The 15,990-nt window shown below is 36.2% G+C and overlaps 1 protein-coding gene across 2 annotated transcripts in view; it reads left to right on the plus strand.

Moving 5' to 3' along the window:
- The window catches only part of LOC105442843 (neural-cadherin-like), a 72,551-nt gene that overhangs the window by 154 nt on the left and 56,407 nt on the right, over positions 1-15,990 (plus strand). For both annotated transcript variants that reach the window (XM_030975151.1, XM_030975152.1), the window contains exon 2: positions 1,937-3,070. In XM_030975151.1, the coding sequence (XP_030831011.1) occupies positions 2,089-3,070 (982 nt within the window). In that variant the 5' untranslated portion in view covers positions 1,937-2,088. The remainder of the gene's footprint in view (positions 1-1,936; positions 3,071-15,990) is intronic.

Below are 15,990 nucleotides of genomic sequence, written 5' to 3' on the forward strand. Positions count from 1 at the left end.
TAATCGTCAATAATATTATTATGTATATTTTATTTAGTGTTGATGAATCAATGGAGATGGTAATAAGGGAGAACATCCGCAACTGTTGATCACCACCCAAGTGGCACTCGTATTCCTGGCCCTACGTACGCCTTAGCTTCTCGATCCGTCGCCGCATCCTGGCCCAGGCCCTGTACTACTGACAGTAGTACTGTAGCTTGCTGCATCGTAGGACATGTAGGAAGGCCGAACAAATGTCAGTTCTTATTAAAGAATGCCTTATACCAGACGGTTATTTCTGTCTAGATCTACGGTACTTAGGCCTACTCCATAATTAAGCTAGACTTGTGACGTATGAGCTTGTGCTATTGAATGACACAGTCAAACTCAAAACAAACTGATTTGAAGTTGTCTTTGACTTGAGTTTGAATTTGCCTTTGCCATGATGATGACATTGGCATTAGCAAAAAGGGTGGTTCTCATAAAACTAAGTATATATCTAGGCCTACTGTAAGACTGCTGACTGTTAATCTCATATTGTCTCACTACTACTACTACTAGTTTCAGGAAGAACTAATTTGTTTGTGTTGTGAATGTGAATTTTGATGTTGAAGATTTTGTTTCGTCTTTCGAGGCTTGTGATTAAGTAGGGTCTAGACCAAATTTTCTGTTTCTTTCGTTCGTTAGCCTCTGATTTGGGTAGGGTCGGGTCGGCTCCGACCCTACCCAAATCAAAGGCTAACAAACGAAAGAGACAGAAAATTTGGTCTAGTGATTAAGCAACTTTACTTTACTTACACTTTAAACAGTGTAGGCCTAAATCAGACTTTTCTCCTTAGTTTTCTACTTGTTTTTCGCATGACTTTGCGTCCCTAAAATATAAATGAAGATTTCGTGTTTTCTTTTAAAGTAGTGCAGTGCACTGTTGCTAGTGCTGAGTGAATTTGCAACACAGTCCCACAAAGGTTTGGTCCCATAAGTGTTGAGTGATCATGATCCAAAACTATTGATTATTTACATGTACACCCTGTACATCATACATGTACAGAGATTCTTTGTTTCTAGTTGCCATTGTCAGACTCGGTACATGTATTTGTACAGTACATGTACTACACTGTACCCACCGCTAGTTGGTCTAGCGGTATTGATGTCCGTGGCTTAATTTTTTTTACATTCAAGTTATAAGAAAATTGATCAGAACTTCAGAAGGAATCATTGCTCAATTAAATTATAGAAATAAATTCTCATCATTTTCATTGGTCTACTATTCTCCAAAATATGAAATGTAAGGGTTTGTGAAATAATAATCATTTTGGTTAAGACCTGTGGTTAGTTGAGATTCTTGAATAAAAGAAAGTATGAAATGTTACATGTAGATTGATAAGCAATCCACATTGTTGTCTTTTTGGAGAGAGAGAATGTAAATGTAGTGCCATCACAAAAGATTATGATGAAATGACATGTAGAGATGTTGTTTTGTTTTGTTTTCATTTTTTTTTAATAGACCTGGATGATTTTTAGACATTTTGTGAAACCTTATGTTGGTAAAGTAGTAATTTTTTGTTGCTATTTTCACTAAATGTATAATACAACATAATGTACTGTAGAAATCATTTTATAGATTGCAATAAATACCTATTATGCAAGCCCTTTGGACATTGATCTTCCAGTTTTCGTTCATTTTAAAAGTATAACTTCCCTTTCATGACAATGGGCTGAAAGGAAAAGTACACTGTACACTGTAATGTACATGTATGGATAAAATGTCAGATATACAGTGTATATATATGCAATGATTAAACTGCACTTGATTTTATTAAATGTCTATTAACCTTATTTTGACATTTCAAAATGAATATTTAGTTTTTTGAATTTGAAGAGGTAATTGAAAATATGCTCATTGCTGAGTGTGATTAACCATTCCTCCATTTTTTCCTTCATTTTTTCTTACTTGCAGGAGAGATCAAGAGGAAGCAACTACCAACTGTGATAATATACCATGTAGAACAACCATTGTGCAATTTTTGTCATCACTAAATCTTCTAAGTTCTAAGTTAAGAAAAGCTTCAGGCAATTTCTTCTGAAATAAGTAAAATATTAAAGGAAACGATGGCTGTAAATCTGAGGTGGAACAGGACACATAATTTGTGTTTATCTGTAATATATATATTAGCCACACTACAACTAACACTCGGCCTCGCTTTGCCTCGAATCAATGTGCCTTCCAATGCCTTGCCAGGATTTAAAGTGACTGAAGTAAAGAAAAGTGGGCAGTTTTCAGAACTTCTTTCAGACTCGGATGTTCACAATCTGTTCCAGATAGCTGAAAATGGTGCTTTGGAAATCAAGAACTCCCTCGAGCACCTGGCCAACAGTGACATTGCTCTCAAAGTGAGACACACACTTCGAGGTCAGTCATGGGACGATCTCTTAAATTTACATGTCGAGGACTCTTCTCTTGAATTTTCAAAAAAGTCGTACAGAGGATACGTCTTTGAGAGCCACGAAGCAAGCCAGGAAGTAATGGGTCTGGATGATCTCCAGATAGCTTCAACAAAGCCTGTATCATACCAGCTGGCTGGAGAGGACAGTGCTAATTTCAGGCTTCAAGTCAATCCTGAAGGCAGAGTTCAGATCTTCACCACTGTTCCTGTGGATAGTGAGACAACCTCACAATTTCATATGGAAATTAAAGCTTCAGCTCAAGATCTCCATGGGAACCCACCCCTCATGTCTCTTCCTGCAGAGGTAACCATCATCGTTCGTCCATTGCCCGACAATTTTCGTCCGTTCGAGGATGATATAATGTATCCTCCCAATGAACCTGTGAAGATGGTCCGTGTCCGGCGAGACGTCCTTCCTGGAGAGTCTGTCAATCTTACAGAGTCGACAGCAATGGACACTGTTGTCCACACGATCACAGAAACAGGTGCTGATCTGCGCTACGCCATGGGGACTCCCGTCAACGACAAGTTCTCCATTGATGAGATGTCTGGAGATGTAACACTTTTACAAAGTGTGGATTATGAAGCCTATAGTACCAATCCCCAGGAAATACTAAATGTGCAGATCACAAATACTTCTGATCCTGGTAAGTTCTATACATATTTTCTTGAAAATAGTTGAACTTGTATTAACCCAGATTTTAGATGCGATAAGGATGGCAAATTTCCCCTGTATGCTCTTAATCTTACCATTTGGATGGCTCATGCATGTGTACATGTACTGTACAGTTAGTTGTCTTGGGTGCTTATTTCATTTTTTGATGATTGATAGGACTGGTTTACTGTACTAGAAGACACCCTTTAATATTTCACACTTGCAAGAGGTACACAGTGTACAAAAGGCTTTTGTCATCCTACCAGGTCCCCATTTCTCTCCTGGGTATGGGGTGGCAAATGTAGATCAATGCCTTGCTGTACACTGTATGATGAGCGTTATCCTGAAGACTTGAGAATAACAGTACATGTGCAGTAACAGGGTACTACAAATATTGGTTGACTTAAAATACACATGTACCTGTAGTGTAGTGGTATTAAACATGTTCAAAGAAATACACAGGTGCACAATGCACATAATATTATTTATATCCTACGTGAGCCCTCTATTCCTCCAAAACGATTAAGCATTTGTATACATTAATTGAGTAAAGTGAATTATAAATTGTGTATTTTTCTTAATCTGAAACGAAACAATTTGACATGAACACAACTACTGTTAAAGATCTCGGCAATCATGTTTTATAACATCTTTATGTCTTATATGTTTTGTATTGTATGCCCTGCTTTGGCAGTTATCAGTGAAAAAAATACACGGGGGCTCAGGGCGAATTAGCCCCCGAAATGCCCAAAAGAGCCCCTGAAAATCAGAAAAGAGCCCCCATAAATTTGCATAGAGTTCAATGCAAAACAAGTTTAAGAATGTTATATTCATGCGGGCAAGCTTGAAAAGTAGCTCCCGAAAAATAAATATTAATTTTTTCCCTGGCAGTTATGAGCCATGACCTGGACTACTCTTATTATATGTCTGTGGCTGTGCAATTCTTTTATGTTTATACCATGTTCCTTTATTGAAGAATAGATTGATAATAAAGTGATACAAAATCAAAAAATCATGCATACTGTACATGTACATGAATAGTACATTGTATGTGCTTACAGGGCCCGGTTATACCCCAAACACAAAATGTCATATGTAGTAGAGTATGTGCTGCATATGTAGGCCTCCATTTGGTGTACATGTATATGTACATGTCACTCACTATTCCTACCAACAAGAACCTGAACAGTGAACAGATGGCAGAATCGACACAATCAAGCAATTTGTCACAATTACTCTCTGGTATGGTAAGATCATCTAGGAGTAAATCAAACGTGAAAGACTTGCGAACGAATGCAAAACTGTCAATAAGTATGAAACATGAAGTTGATTACATGTATGTACTGTAATGTACATTAAAAATGAATTACACATGGATTAAACCTTTATTTAAATTCGATTTAATTTGCAATGACATTGACATTATAATGCAGATCTCTATCTGCAATTTACAGAAAGCATACACGGACAAAGATTGCCTCAAAATGTAATACTCGAGTGCATAATACATATCAAAATTCATTTCTACGCACAATAACATCGTCATTCTGCTTGTTATGTTGCAAGCTCGTTGTGTTTACATGTACAGTACGTGTAGTGTGTATAATGTTTGCAGAGGCGCTTCGGTGTGTTTACTTAGCATGTGGAGAGAAACTGGCGCTGACTGGTTAAATATTATCGCCCAATCAACCTTTTGCTATTTCAAGTGAGATGACAAAGCTGGATCTTTGTCCTGTTTTGTTATGGATGATTTTTTTTGTCTGACAGGTTTGAAAGCATTGTACATGTAACTTGTAATGTGTACAGTGTAGGTCTTTAGAAGTAATGTATAGGAGTTGTGAAAAACCTACATGTACATGACATGTACCTTATGCAGTATTTCTTATGTACCCTGTACATGTACTTCATGATGGATTATGGTTTTGTTACAATTAATGAAAACACAGATTTCAGGTACAGGAACCGTTTTCTTGATGACTATATAATGGTAATTTTACAAGTTAAATACAGTGCAGGTTACACTGTATGTCAACATGTACATGTATGGCACTTCATAAATCAGTGAATTAACTTTGCCTTACTAGAAAGAGATTGACCAGGTCTAAAATCAGTACTACACGTAATTATGCCTTCATTAGTTTACTGGCCAATGATTTTACTTGGCACCTAGGCTGCATGTTCAATGTACATTTATAGCTAAAGCTTGAATGATCTTTGAAATTAGAATGCACCTGTACATTGCATCAGTCTGTTTCTATTCAGTCTAATACAATAGCTACATGTACATGTATGTGTAAATGTCAAATATAGCAATCAATTAGTCTACCAGCACTCCCCTGCCAATGAAGCTGTCGGTGAGCTAGTGATTGATAATGACAAAGTACCTGTTACTATCAAGCCAACGATAACACACATGCCTCAGAATATGCCCTACGATATACATACATGTACGTAGTCTTTTACAAAGAGCCTCTTTACATCCATTAGGCTGCATGAATGTACCTTTTTGCTCGTTTAAAACACATTTTCAAATATAACCCTAGTGGCAACACCTTTCTGTGATGTACAATTTATGTACTTTATATTGGTGTTTCAAGTCCGCGATTTTATTTCAAATGTATCTCTCTATACAGTGCGTCCCAGAAAAAACGAAACACTGTTGCAATAGCAACATGCATAATTGACAACAGACTTAACTCTGTTTCGTTGACAATCAGCCATGCATGGAGTCTTTCGTCTACGGCTGATTGTCAATGAAATGGAGTTAAGTCTTTTGTCAACTCAGTGTGTTGCTACGGCAGGCACCCAGTGAAAACGAATTCATTTGATAAAATTATGGAAATGCAAGCACTACTTCAAACAAACAGAAGTTTGTCATTCCTTGCTCATTTTTCCTGATTGAGGTGTCATATGAGAGGGCAGAAACTCAACCTTCTAAAAATGTGATTTTCCCCTTGAAACTCAGATACCGTCCGCCAAATGACTTTTTGGTTTCCTCTCTTCAAATTCATTTTAATCACTTATGCGTGAAATATGTATTATTTGAGTTGCATCAAATGAAAGAGGAGAATCTACATATAAGCTTTCCAAATATGTGTCATTTATTAATTTTAAATTTGATTAAGTTATGATAAAACATCGATAATTCTCAGTTTCGTTTTTTCTGGGACGCACTGACTACATGTGCAGTACGTGTCAAGAAATGGTGTACCGGTACATGTATACTGTAGTATTAACATCGACCCTGGAGATGGGCCCCTTCTGTTTCCAATGTACCTCTCAGTATGTTAACACATGTCAAGAATGCGAGCAGGGACATTACTCCGTAACAGTGCAGCTCTCGCTTGGTCACATAAAGGTGGCGAATTTCGAGGGGAGGCCCTCATGTCTTTAACTGGATGTTTGGTGCACGAGGTAGACATCTTTATTTAACATAAAATGTCATTGAGGTAACTTGCTTCCAGATGATCCAGTAGGTTAGGATTTTTTTACAATGTACAAAATGTTACAATGTACATTACATTGTAATTTACAATCACATACATACATGTACATGTACATTTGCAAGTTATGCAAAAATAATCATTTCATTCATTTTTTTCTTCCATTTCATTTATTTTTCCATTAAAATATCATACATTTTTGGGGAAGAATTTTATTAAATCTTCTGGGTGTTGTTCTTATGGCACTTTATAGAAACACTGCAAAAAGAAATGCCAATACATTGATTACAGATGACAGTTTATGTACATAGTGTTTATTCTTCTTTTTCGGGGGAGAAAATTGTTTCATTCAAGAAACAAGGGTGTTGGTATAAGTCTTGCTGTCTGGAGCAAATTTGGTCAACAGATTTTTTTAATTCAACCCTCTCCCCCCCCCCCCCCAAGTTAAATCTAGTCTTGTCTACAACATGAATCTTTAGAAGTGACTTCATCATGTTGCTCACATCAATGTAATGTTGTTGATTGGCAACCCTGCTCCCGTCCCAAACCTTATCAAATCAATGCAACGTTGAGTCATCCTGTCCAACGGATCACATTAGGCCTGTCCTCATCAGCACGAGATTGCCAAATAGCCAGCTATTTCTGATTTGGGAAACAATCCCAAAGTTACAAATCGCTTCTTCATCAGCTCGAGACTTGACCTCGAAACTTGAAACTCGAGCTCAAGAAATTAGCTCAAGATATTTTGCTCAGCGTTCGCGCATAGTGCAAGTCTTCTGGCTGGTGAGGACGCAACAGACAAATAGCAGGATATTTTGTAAACTAGCCCAAGATATCTTGGGATGATTATCTCTACCAAATATCCCGCTAATTGCAACTTCGAGCTGATGAAGACGGGCCTACAGTATTCTAGACGGTAGGAAATGTTAGGGTGGAGCTATGGCAGACGAAGAGCTGGGGACTGGGATCACTGACATTTAAAACCACAATGTACTTTCACTTTAAAATAGAACTTTGAAGCAGGCATCCACTGAGTTAATTAATTTTAGACTACATCTGTATTGCCAATAGACCCAGATGTTGATGTGAATGCTGTTGTATAAATGTACATGTACACTGTACGTGGACTTAAAAAGATTCTACGACTTGTGGATTAAATACCAAAACAAGGTTAAACAAGGTTTTATCCAGGATGAATGAATGAAATATACTTACAAGTACATACATGTTTATTTATGCTCAATAAATGCCTGCTCTTCTGTCAGAACACTAGAATACGTGAGGAAAAAAAAGAAATGCCATCTTCAACCAATTAGGCCATTAAAAAAAAAATACATGTTTAGCGTTCCCGCCCGTTTCCTGTGGGGGCCGCCTCCTTTTTTTTTCTTCTCTTTTTTAAATATGTTTATTTTTTTAATTTTTAATTTATTTATTTATTTTTTAAACATGAAAAACACACTGCTAAAATGATTAATTTCTGATTTTTTATTTATTTTTTTTTAAATAAAAAAATGCCAGCGGCCATCTTGAAAAATAGCCTGACTGTCAGGGAAAATATATACCGAGCTGCCATTTTGAGAAAAAAAGGAGAAAAAAAAGGCCTCCTTCCTATTTTTCAAAAAGGTAGGACACTAAACATGTTTTTTTTAATTTGGTTTTACATTATACATGTATGTTGGACTTGCAATTGATACTTGGGGTATCGTTATAGGAGAGGCCTGTAGTTCAAGTTTGGTGACCACCATCTTGTGAAAGAGAGCATCTACAATGAAATTAGATCCTGTTATCACTAGATTCCTATCAAGCCACATAAAACAAGTGCTGCATTCCATAGATTGACAAGTTTGCAACATGCGCATCTCCTTTGGTGGGAGGTCATTCTATTCCCATCATACAATTTAACACACATCGTAATCGTAGCCTACATGTACAGTACATGTGTATATGTACTTGTCTACAGGGGTACAATAAGTACAGGCATTAAGTATTAAGTATTATTAAGTATCTTAATTTATTACTACACATGTACAACAGTTGTACATTCACACAAAAGCACAACAAAAAATTGTATACAGTTGATCTAGTGATGACATTTAAGAAGAATATGCATGTACATGTACATTGTGTATAAATGTCTCTTTAAATTTGTATTAATAATTGTACCCACCACATTTTCTATGATAAAAGGGCAGTATTAAAGGCATCAGTGCATACCCATAGCATACAGACCTGTATGGTGGGGGTATGTACAGTGTACTGTACAAGTGTACATGTAATTGTTGGTCTCAATATTTGCAAATTAGGAATAGGAATAGAAATGATAAAAACCCAGGAACCCCTAAAGTAAACGTACACAGCACATGATAATTTGTTATCATAACAATTAACAAAGCTTGTGTATCAACTACATGTACATGTACATGTATGATGACTACATAATACTGAAGTGAAGAATGAAATGCCTATATCATTGCCACAATGTACAAACAAGCAGATGCCTCTCTCTGTGGAAGATAAAATGAAAAGAAATATTCATGCCTGATGTGAGTGCTATTATATCGTGATCAATATCACCTCAGGCGTGTTGAACCAGCCATAATTTACATGTACATAATATTCTGTTGTACGCCCGATGGCGAGAATGCTCTGCGGCAGAGCCTTAAGGCTACATGTACACTCTAAACACAGTTTATATGCATGATGTTATTAGCAGCAAATCATGCATGAATACTGGATGTCGTGACCTGATATTGAACCTTTTGCAGGCTCTTTTGCAATATGAACATGTACAATGTATTCCATTATTGTCTTTAACCATTGTTTTTAAATTTGGAAATAGAAAACAATGTATTTGATGAGGAAGTTTAAGTCTTTACATGTACATGTATGCACTATGCAGACAAGTGCAGTTCATGCTTAATGCTTAAAATTTAATCATTTCATTCTTTTAAACAAGCAGATGATACATGATATACATGTACAGGAATATTTGTACAGTATGTGCTTTTAATTTGTTTTTATATATTTTCTTCCCCCTATTGGTAATGCTTACTAGAACAAATAGCTTGAAACATAATGGCCCGAATTCACAAAGGAGGTTTGTCGACAAACCTTGGTTTTCGTACGTCATCTGACGCGTTTTACGCGTTTTTTACAAACCTGGTTTGTAAAGAACAAAAGGAGGTTTGGCGAAACAAAAGGAGGTTTGAGCTTAAACCTTGGTCTGAGCTCAAACCTTGCTTTGTGAATTTGGGCCAATGGGTGTTCCATGTACATACATTACATGTACTGTATAGACATTCCCAAGTTAATCAGGACTCGACTATGTTTACCGATTTATGGGGTGCCTGATATCAACCTGTCTATTTCCGTCATTTAATTTGGAATGAAAATTGAAATGAAACGAAATGAAATGAAAAGAAAATTCAATTTTCTATCCAAGTACTTTACATATAAACATGTATGTACATGTACATGTATATGTGTAGAAAGTTAGAAACTGTGTACCGTATTTACCGGCGTAAAGGCCGCACCGCCGTATAGGCCGCACCCCCGATTTTGACATTTAAAAAAAAAAAAAAAAAAAAAAAAAAAAAAAAAAAATCGTTTTTTTTTTTTTTTTTTTTTTGGTTGTTGTTGATGTTTTGTTGCCGAAAACCCACGCGGGGAAGGACCTTCATTTAACATCGAGGTGCAGTTAAAGGCGCTGATTTGTGCTTGTAAACTTGTCACAAATAATAGTAACAATGTCGTTTTTAGAAGAATGTGTAAGATCATTAATGTAAATTAAACACAATAGAGTACCTATGGTACCAATGGTGTACCTTGTGGTACACCATTTGTTATAGAAAAAAAATTGAGGAATTATTATTATAAACTACATATTGAGATCTGTTAGAAAGATTACTTTCAAACAAAGATGACAGACAAATTTGAGTGTTGTTGTAGTTTCCGAGTGGTGAGTCAACACACTGATTACTGAGCTGGAAGACATTGCCAGGCATAGCGCCATAAATAAAATTTAAAAAAAAAACAAAAAAACAAAAAAAAAACAAACATTTTTTACTCTTTCGCCGCATAGGCCGCACCCCGACTTTTTGATATTTTCTCTTCCAAAAATACTGCGGCCTATACGCCGGCAAATACGGTACACCTGTATGTAGCATGTGCACATGTACAATGTAAAAATGTAGGCCTATATTTTGCCAAATAGGCCTGTTTACTAATGTATTCACGGACCTTTAAATTTGCACACGGTTGTAAGCTCTGGCAAACAAACCGAGCGCAGTGTCTGCTACGGCCCTGCTACACACACTTTGTATACGGCGATGTGGGGAATGCGAGGAAAAAAAGGCTGATCATCGTCCTAATAAACTTCGTTTAAAACTGTTTGTTTTCCAACCTTAGGGTATATAATTAAAATAAATATAGTTTTTCTCAGTTGTACATGACAAATCTTCGATTTAATTTTCCGAAATCCGACGAAATATCGCAAAAATGGGAGGTAAGCATTGCTGTTACGGCACGTGTAACAGCGATTCACGGTACGCAGACAGACCCCATATGAATGGACTTCATTGAACTTCATTTGCTCCACATTCCCGTCAGCAAATAGACGATAGTCCTCAAACGATTTATATGCTTTGAGTTTCTTTCTGTCGTAGTCAGTTCTATTTACTATCAGGTAGTTGAAAATGTCGTATAATCCGAAATCTGGTATACTTTCAAAGTTCTCGGTGTAGCCGGTGATTTTCATTGGGTCGTCGAACGAGCACCCCGCACGCTCCAACTTCTCCCGCAGCAACCGTGCGGAGTCGAAGCTCGCAAGGTCCGGGTCTTGGGGCAAAGCGATATCGGCCACAGCAGTCGCAAGTTGAACTAGTTTCTGTTTGTTGTACCCTGATGTCGTAACTCCTCTCTTTCTTAAATAATCGGTGAGCTCCTTCACTGTCCACTGCGAAAACGGCTTGCTGGAACTACAACTCGATGTCGAAGGCGATGCCATTGTAGAAATTAGGGTGAAAAAACGTCGCGGTCGCTAGCAATGGCTTTGTATGTGTATAGCGTAGCGGGCATGGAAAAACAATGTGGCGACCGTGCCGCACCACGCAAAGCTTGCCCTACGTAGTAACAATCGCTAGGGTGCGAGGGATTATGACGTCACTCGCATATCATTAGTAAACAGGCCTATTCATTGATAATTTGCTCAGCTGCTGAAAATGTATTTAGTGTTTCATGAATCATTGTGCCAACTTAATACAGTACATGTAAACCAGGAAGCTAGGATTCATACCTGCTTAATTTCTAGTCCTCTTGTTCTATAAATATACTATACATGTACTGACTTAAAGGTAAAGACCAGTTATGGTCATGCGATTGCATTGTGAAAGAAACGTTGTGGAATCGATCAGAAAAGGTTGATCATCTAGCATCTAGCATCTGCAAGGTTCTGGAATCATCAAAATGATAAGAAATTTGGCACATTTCGTAAAGTTACAAGCACTATACACAGAAAGATGTATATGGGACTACCCTATATCTCTCACAGACCATGAGAGAAACAAATTTACCAAATATATGAATAAGTAGACTGTTTCCCGGCAAATTTTTTATCATCATGTATTATTCAAAACATATTCTTTCACATGATTGGTAATGAGAGCTTCCATTTCATTTTTTGAAACTGGGGCGTTTCCAATACTGGTCTTTACCTTTAATGTACATGTACAACTGTATTGTACACAGACACCATGTACTGTACATGTACACACTCAAACCTGTCTATTAAGGCCATCCATCTTCTCAAGGGAAAACAGGAAAATTGGTCACTGTAGACAAGTGGCCTTTCTAGACAGGTTCTACATTATCTCTAGAGGGAGACAATATTAATGAAGGTGATCACTAATTCACTATAGAGAGGTGGCCGCAAAGTCAGGTTTGACTGTACATGAACATGTATATGAATTTATTATTTTATTTTTATATAAATTTCTTCAGCTTTGAATTCTTTAACTTTATATAGAAAAGAACCAAACAAAAAATAGATGAGCGTGGTGCCAAGAGTTCACAGTACAAAGAGTTTTAATAGATGGCTTGTTCATGCAACTCAATACTTTGTCACGCAAGTGCAAGTTGAAAATGAAACGGCCCGAGGCCTATCAAATGAAATTCAATGCCTCTTTGGCTGCAATCTCTGTCTTTATACTGCAGGCATTATTATAATGAAATTCAATGAGCCAGAGGAGGTATTTTCCATGCTGTCTTTCTGGTAAGGCTGCTGGTACATGTAGCCTACATGAAACCCATCAATTTCTCTGCCGTTTTGTTCGAGATGCAAACATGTACTGTTGTTCGATATATAATACTTTGTATGTCGGTCAACATGTACAGATGTACAAATGTACATGTACCGTTACATATATTCATGTACATTGTAAGTAGCTGCCTATTTAGGCATACATGTACAGGTACATACATGTACACTGTACATCTAGCTATTTTCATGTGACGTAGGCCTCTAAATGTAGATGTAGATTAAAGAAAACTAAGAAAGGTTTAATTTTGTGATGAGCCAATCTAAGTATTGGCCAATCAAAGCAAAGCCATAGTATACCAGTATAATACACTACAGTACATGTACATTGTACAGTACATGGAGTCATGGACGAGGACAATTTCTACAGTATACATTGTATTTTACACATTAATTTTGTTCATCATTCCTGGATAAAGTGATATCGCCAGATGTTATTGTGTTGTTTTTAAAGAGCAATCAATGAAATCAATACAAACATGCGCTACTACACATGTACACTGTCATCATGTACATCAGGGATGTGACAGTTCCCATTCCAGTATTTTTGTATTCATAATGCCACTGCATCACACTTAATGCTGCAGGATATCCATTTTTACATCAATTTCTACTGTTTCTAGTATTGTTGCGTGAAGAATTTTATTCACTTTAATGAAGGGTTGGAAAAACAGAAAATCTCACATTTTACTTTCTTAATTGTACAATATTTTAATCATTATTCAAAAATCAAATGCGTAGGCCTACATTTACATGTACATGTATGTACATGAACTACCAGACCAAATAAGCTCCACTCCATGTACATGTACCTGTAAATTTCGCTATAATTCAGTGAATTTTAGAAAAAATAGACTTTACAATACATGTATTTGCAGACTGTCTAAACATCATGAAGGATTTTAAAGATCACTTAACTCTGTCTTTTTGTGTTCGTATTAAAGTGTTTAATAGTTCACATACAGTACATGTAGCTGCTGGCCTTGCACAAAACTATTTGTCAGAACGAATGTTAAAATAAAACAATTTATACTACCTTGGCAAGTGTAACCATTCCAGACTGTAATGTGACTTTTAATGCTGTGAGAAAAAATTATTACGCAGGAAGCCAGCGCAATTTGTGCTACCTTTTGAGTCCCTTGGCACGCTTTAATTGAATTGGAAGAAAGTATGAACATTTAATTTGTTGAATTGTAATTGTTAACACTTCAGTTCAAGTACATGTGATTGATACTTTTGTTGGTATCCAAATTGACAGATTGTGTTAAGCTTGTAAATCAATTGTTTCCTGTCTAAGGAAGTCATTGAGATAATTACGCAAGCCTACACCACTACTGATGTAGCCAAAAGTGGTAAGAAGAAAAAAATAGAAAAGAAAGAGAGAAAAAAAAACATACAGTGTACAGGATCAGAGAACAATGTAGCGTTAGAAGATTTAGGGTGGGGAACGCTGACAAAGAAAACCCACAGTGAACAAGATTTAATCTACCATTAATTACTTATATATTCTGGATTAAAAAGTACGTTAAAACACATTAAATGTATATGTACATGTACTTGAAAGTTTTTAGACAACACCATGTTTATTGTTGTGCATTGTACATTTTTGCATATGGGGTATTTTCAAGATTTATAAGGAAAGAATATATGTACATGTGCAATGTACATGTACACTGCACTGTATAATAATATTCTGTTCTTGTATAGCGCATATCACGTTATAGAACGTCTCTATGTGCTTCCAAAGATCTTTGGAGGAATTATTATAAACTACATATTGAGATCTATTAGAAAGATTACTTTCGAACCAAGATGACAGACAAATTTGAGTGTTGTTCTAGTTTCCAAGTGGTGAGTCAACACACCGATTAACGAGCTGGGAGACATTGCCAGGCATAGCGCCAGGTGGAGGGGCATAAATCAAAACTATAAAGTATAAGCCGCACCCCCGACTTTGAATTTTTTTCGGCGGCAAAAAGGTGCGGTTAATACACCGTTAATTACAGTACTTGAGCTTTATTTTCAATTTAAATTGTATCATACATTACCAACATTTTTGTATCAAGGAAAAAACCAAACAGGACAAAACAGGGATTTCTTTAAATGCAAACTACAGGTGGGTGGGTGTACATGATCTGAAAACAATCTGAAATATGCAAGGTTGGTATTTTTGTTTAGAACCAGGAACTAAATTGTTATAAATACCAATGAAGATTTATTGCTCGGGGTTTACCAAAACATGTATTCAGAAATGAAACTGCACCAACTGGCCAATTCACATGGACATTCATGTGCAATGTTCATGTACATGTACACATGTGAAGTATGAAATACAAATACTATTCAATAACCATTTTCAGTACTAAATGAAGAGATATATTTATATTTTTTTCTTTAAAATAATTTCAAATATTCAGGCATGGGCAATGGTACCACACACATGTACAGTTGTATGTATACAGTATGTACAATGAAGTCTATATTTATAATTTCCTCTAAAGAAGTCACATGTGTATAAGAAAAGTGATGGGAGAATTAGGAATTGCATATATTTTCAAGCAAAATACAGTCAAAAGAAATCTGAACTTGTTTATAATGCTCCTACTGCTTGGACAACATGGGGAGGATTTGATGTGAGTGTAGCCTGTTGTTGTAATGTTTCATTGGAAAATTCAGGTAGCATTATTATCGAATAGGAATTCCTTCATGTTTCCTGTGTTGATATAAATATGAGCAACATGGAAGATCATTATCAATCATGCGAAGAAAGCAAACAAATCTTGGCTAATTATTAACAAGCAATTTCTTTGTAAAGTTTCGAAATTTGACCTCCCATGTTCATGAAAATTAACAGAAAACAATACAAGTGGAATTATTCTGGGCATGAATAATCAGATCGTTTGTCATTGTCTTCAAAATTTCTTTGTAAAGTTTGTTAAAATTCATGGCGCTTCTCACCGTTTCCGTATCTTGAAACAAAACTGTATACCGGTACTCCACAAGTTCACATGTTGCAGAAATAGTTTCTGAAATCTGATTTATGAGTTTTTGTTCATGTACATGTACATTATTAGCATTAAGAATGATAAACACATATATTATTTTTAATCAATTCAGTTCATTTTTATTTGCATATTTGATAAAAATCACCATAAC

This window comes from Strongylocentrotus purpuratus, unplaced genomic scaffold, assembly GCF_000002235.5.
Source record: "Strongylocentrotus purpuratus isolate Spur 01 unplaced genomic scaffold, Spur_5.0 spur5_scaffold_8, whole genome shotgun sequence".
Classification (NCBI taxonomy): Eukaryota; Metazoa; Echinodermata; class Echinoidea; order Camarodonta; family Strongylocentrotidae; genus Strongylocentrotus; species Strongylocentrotus purpuratus.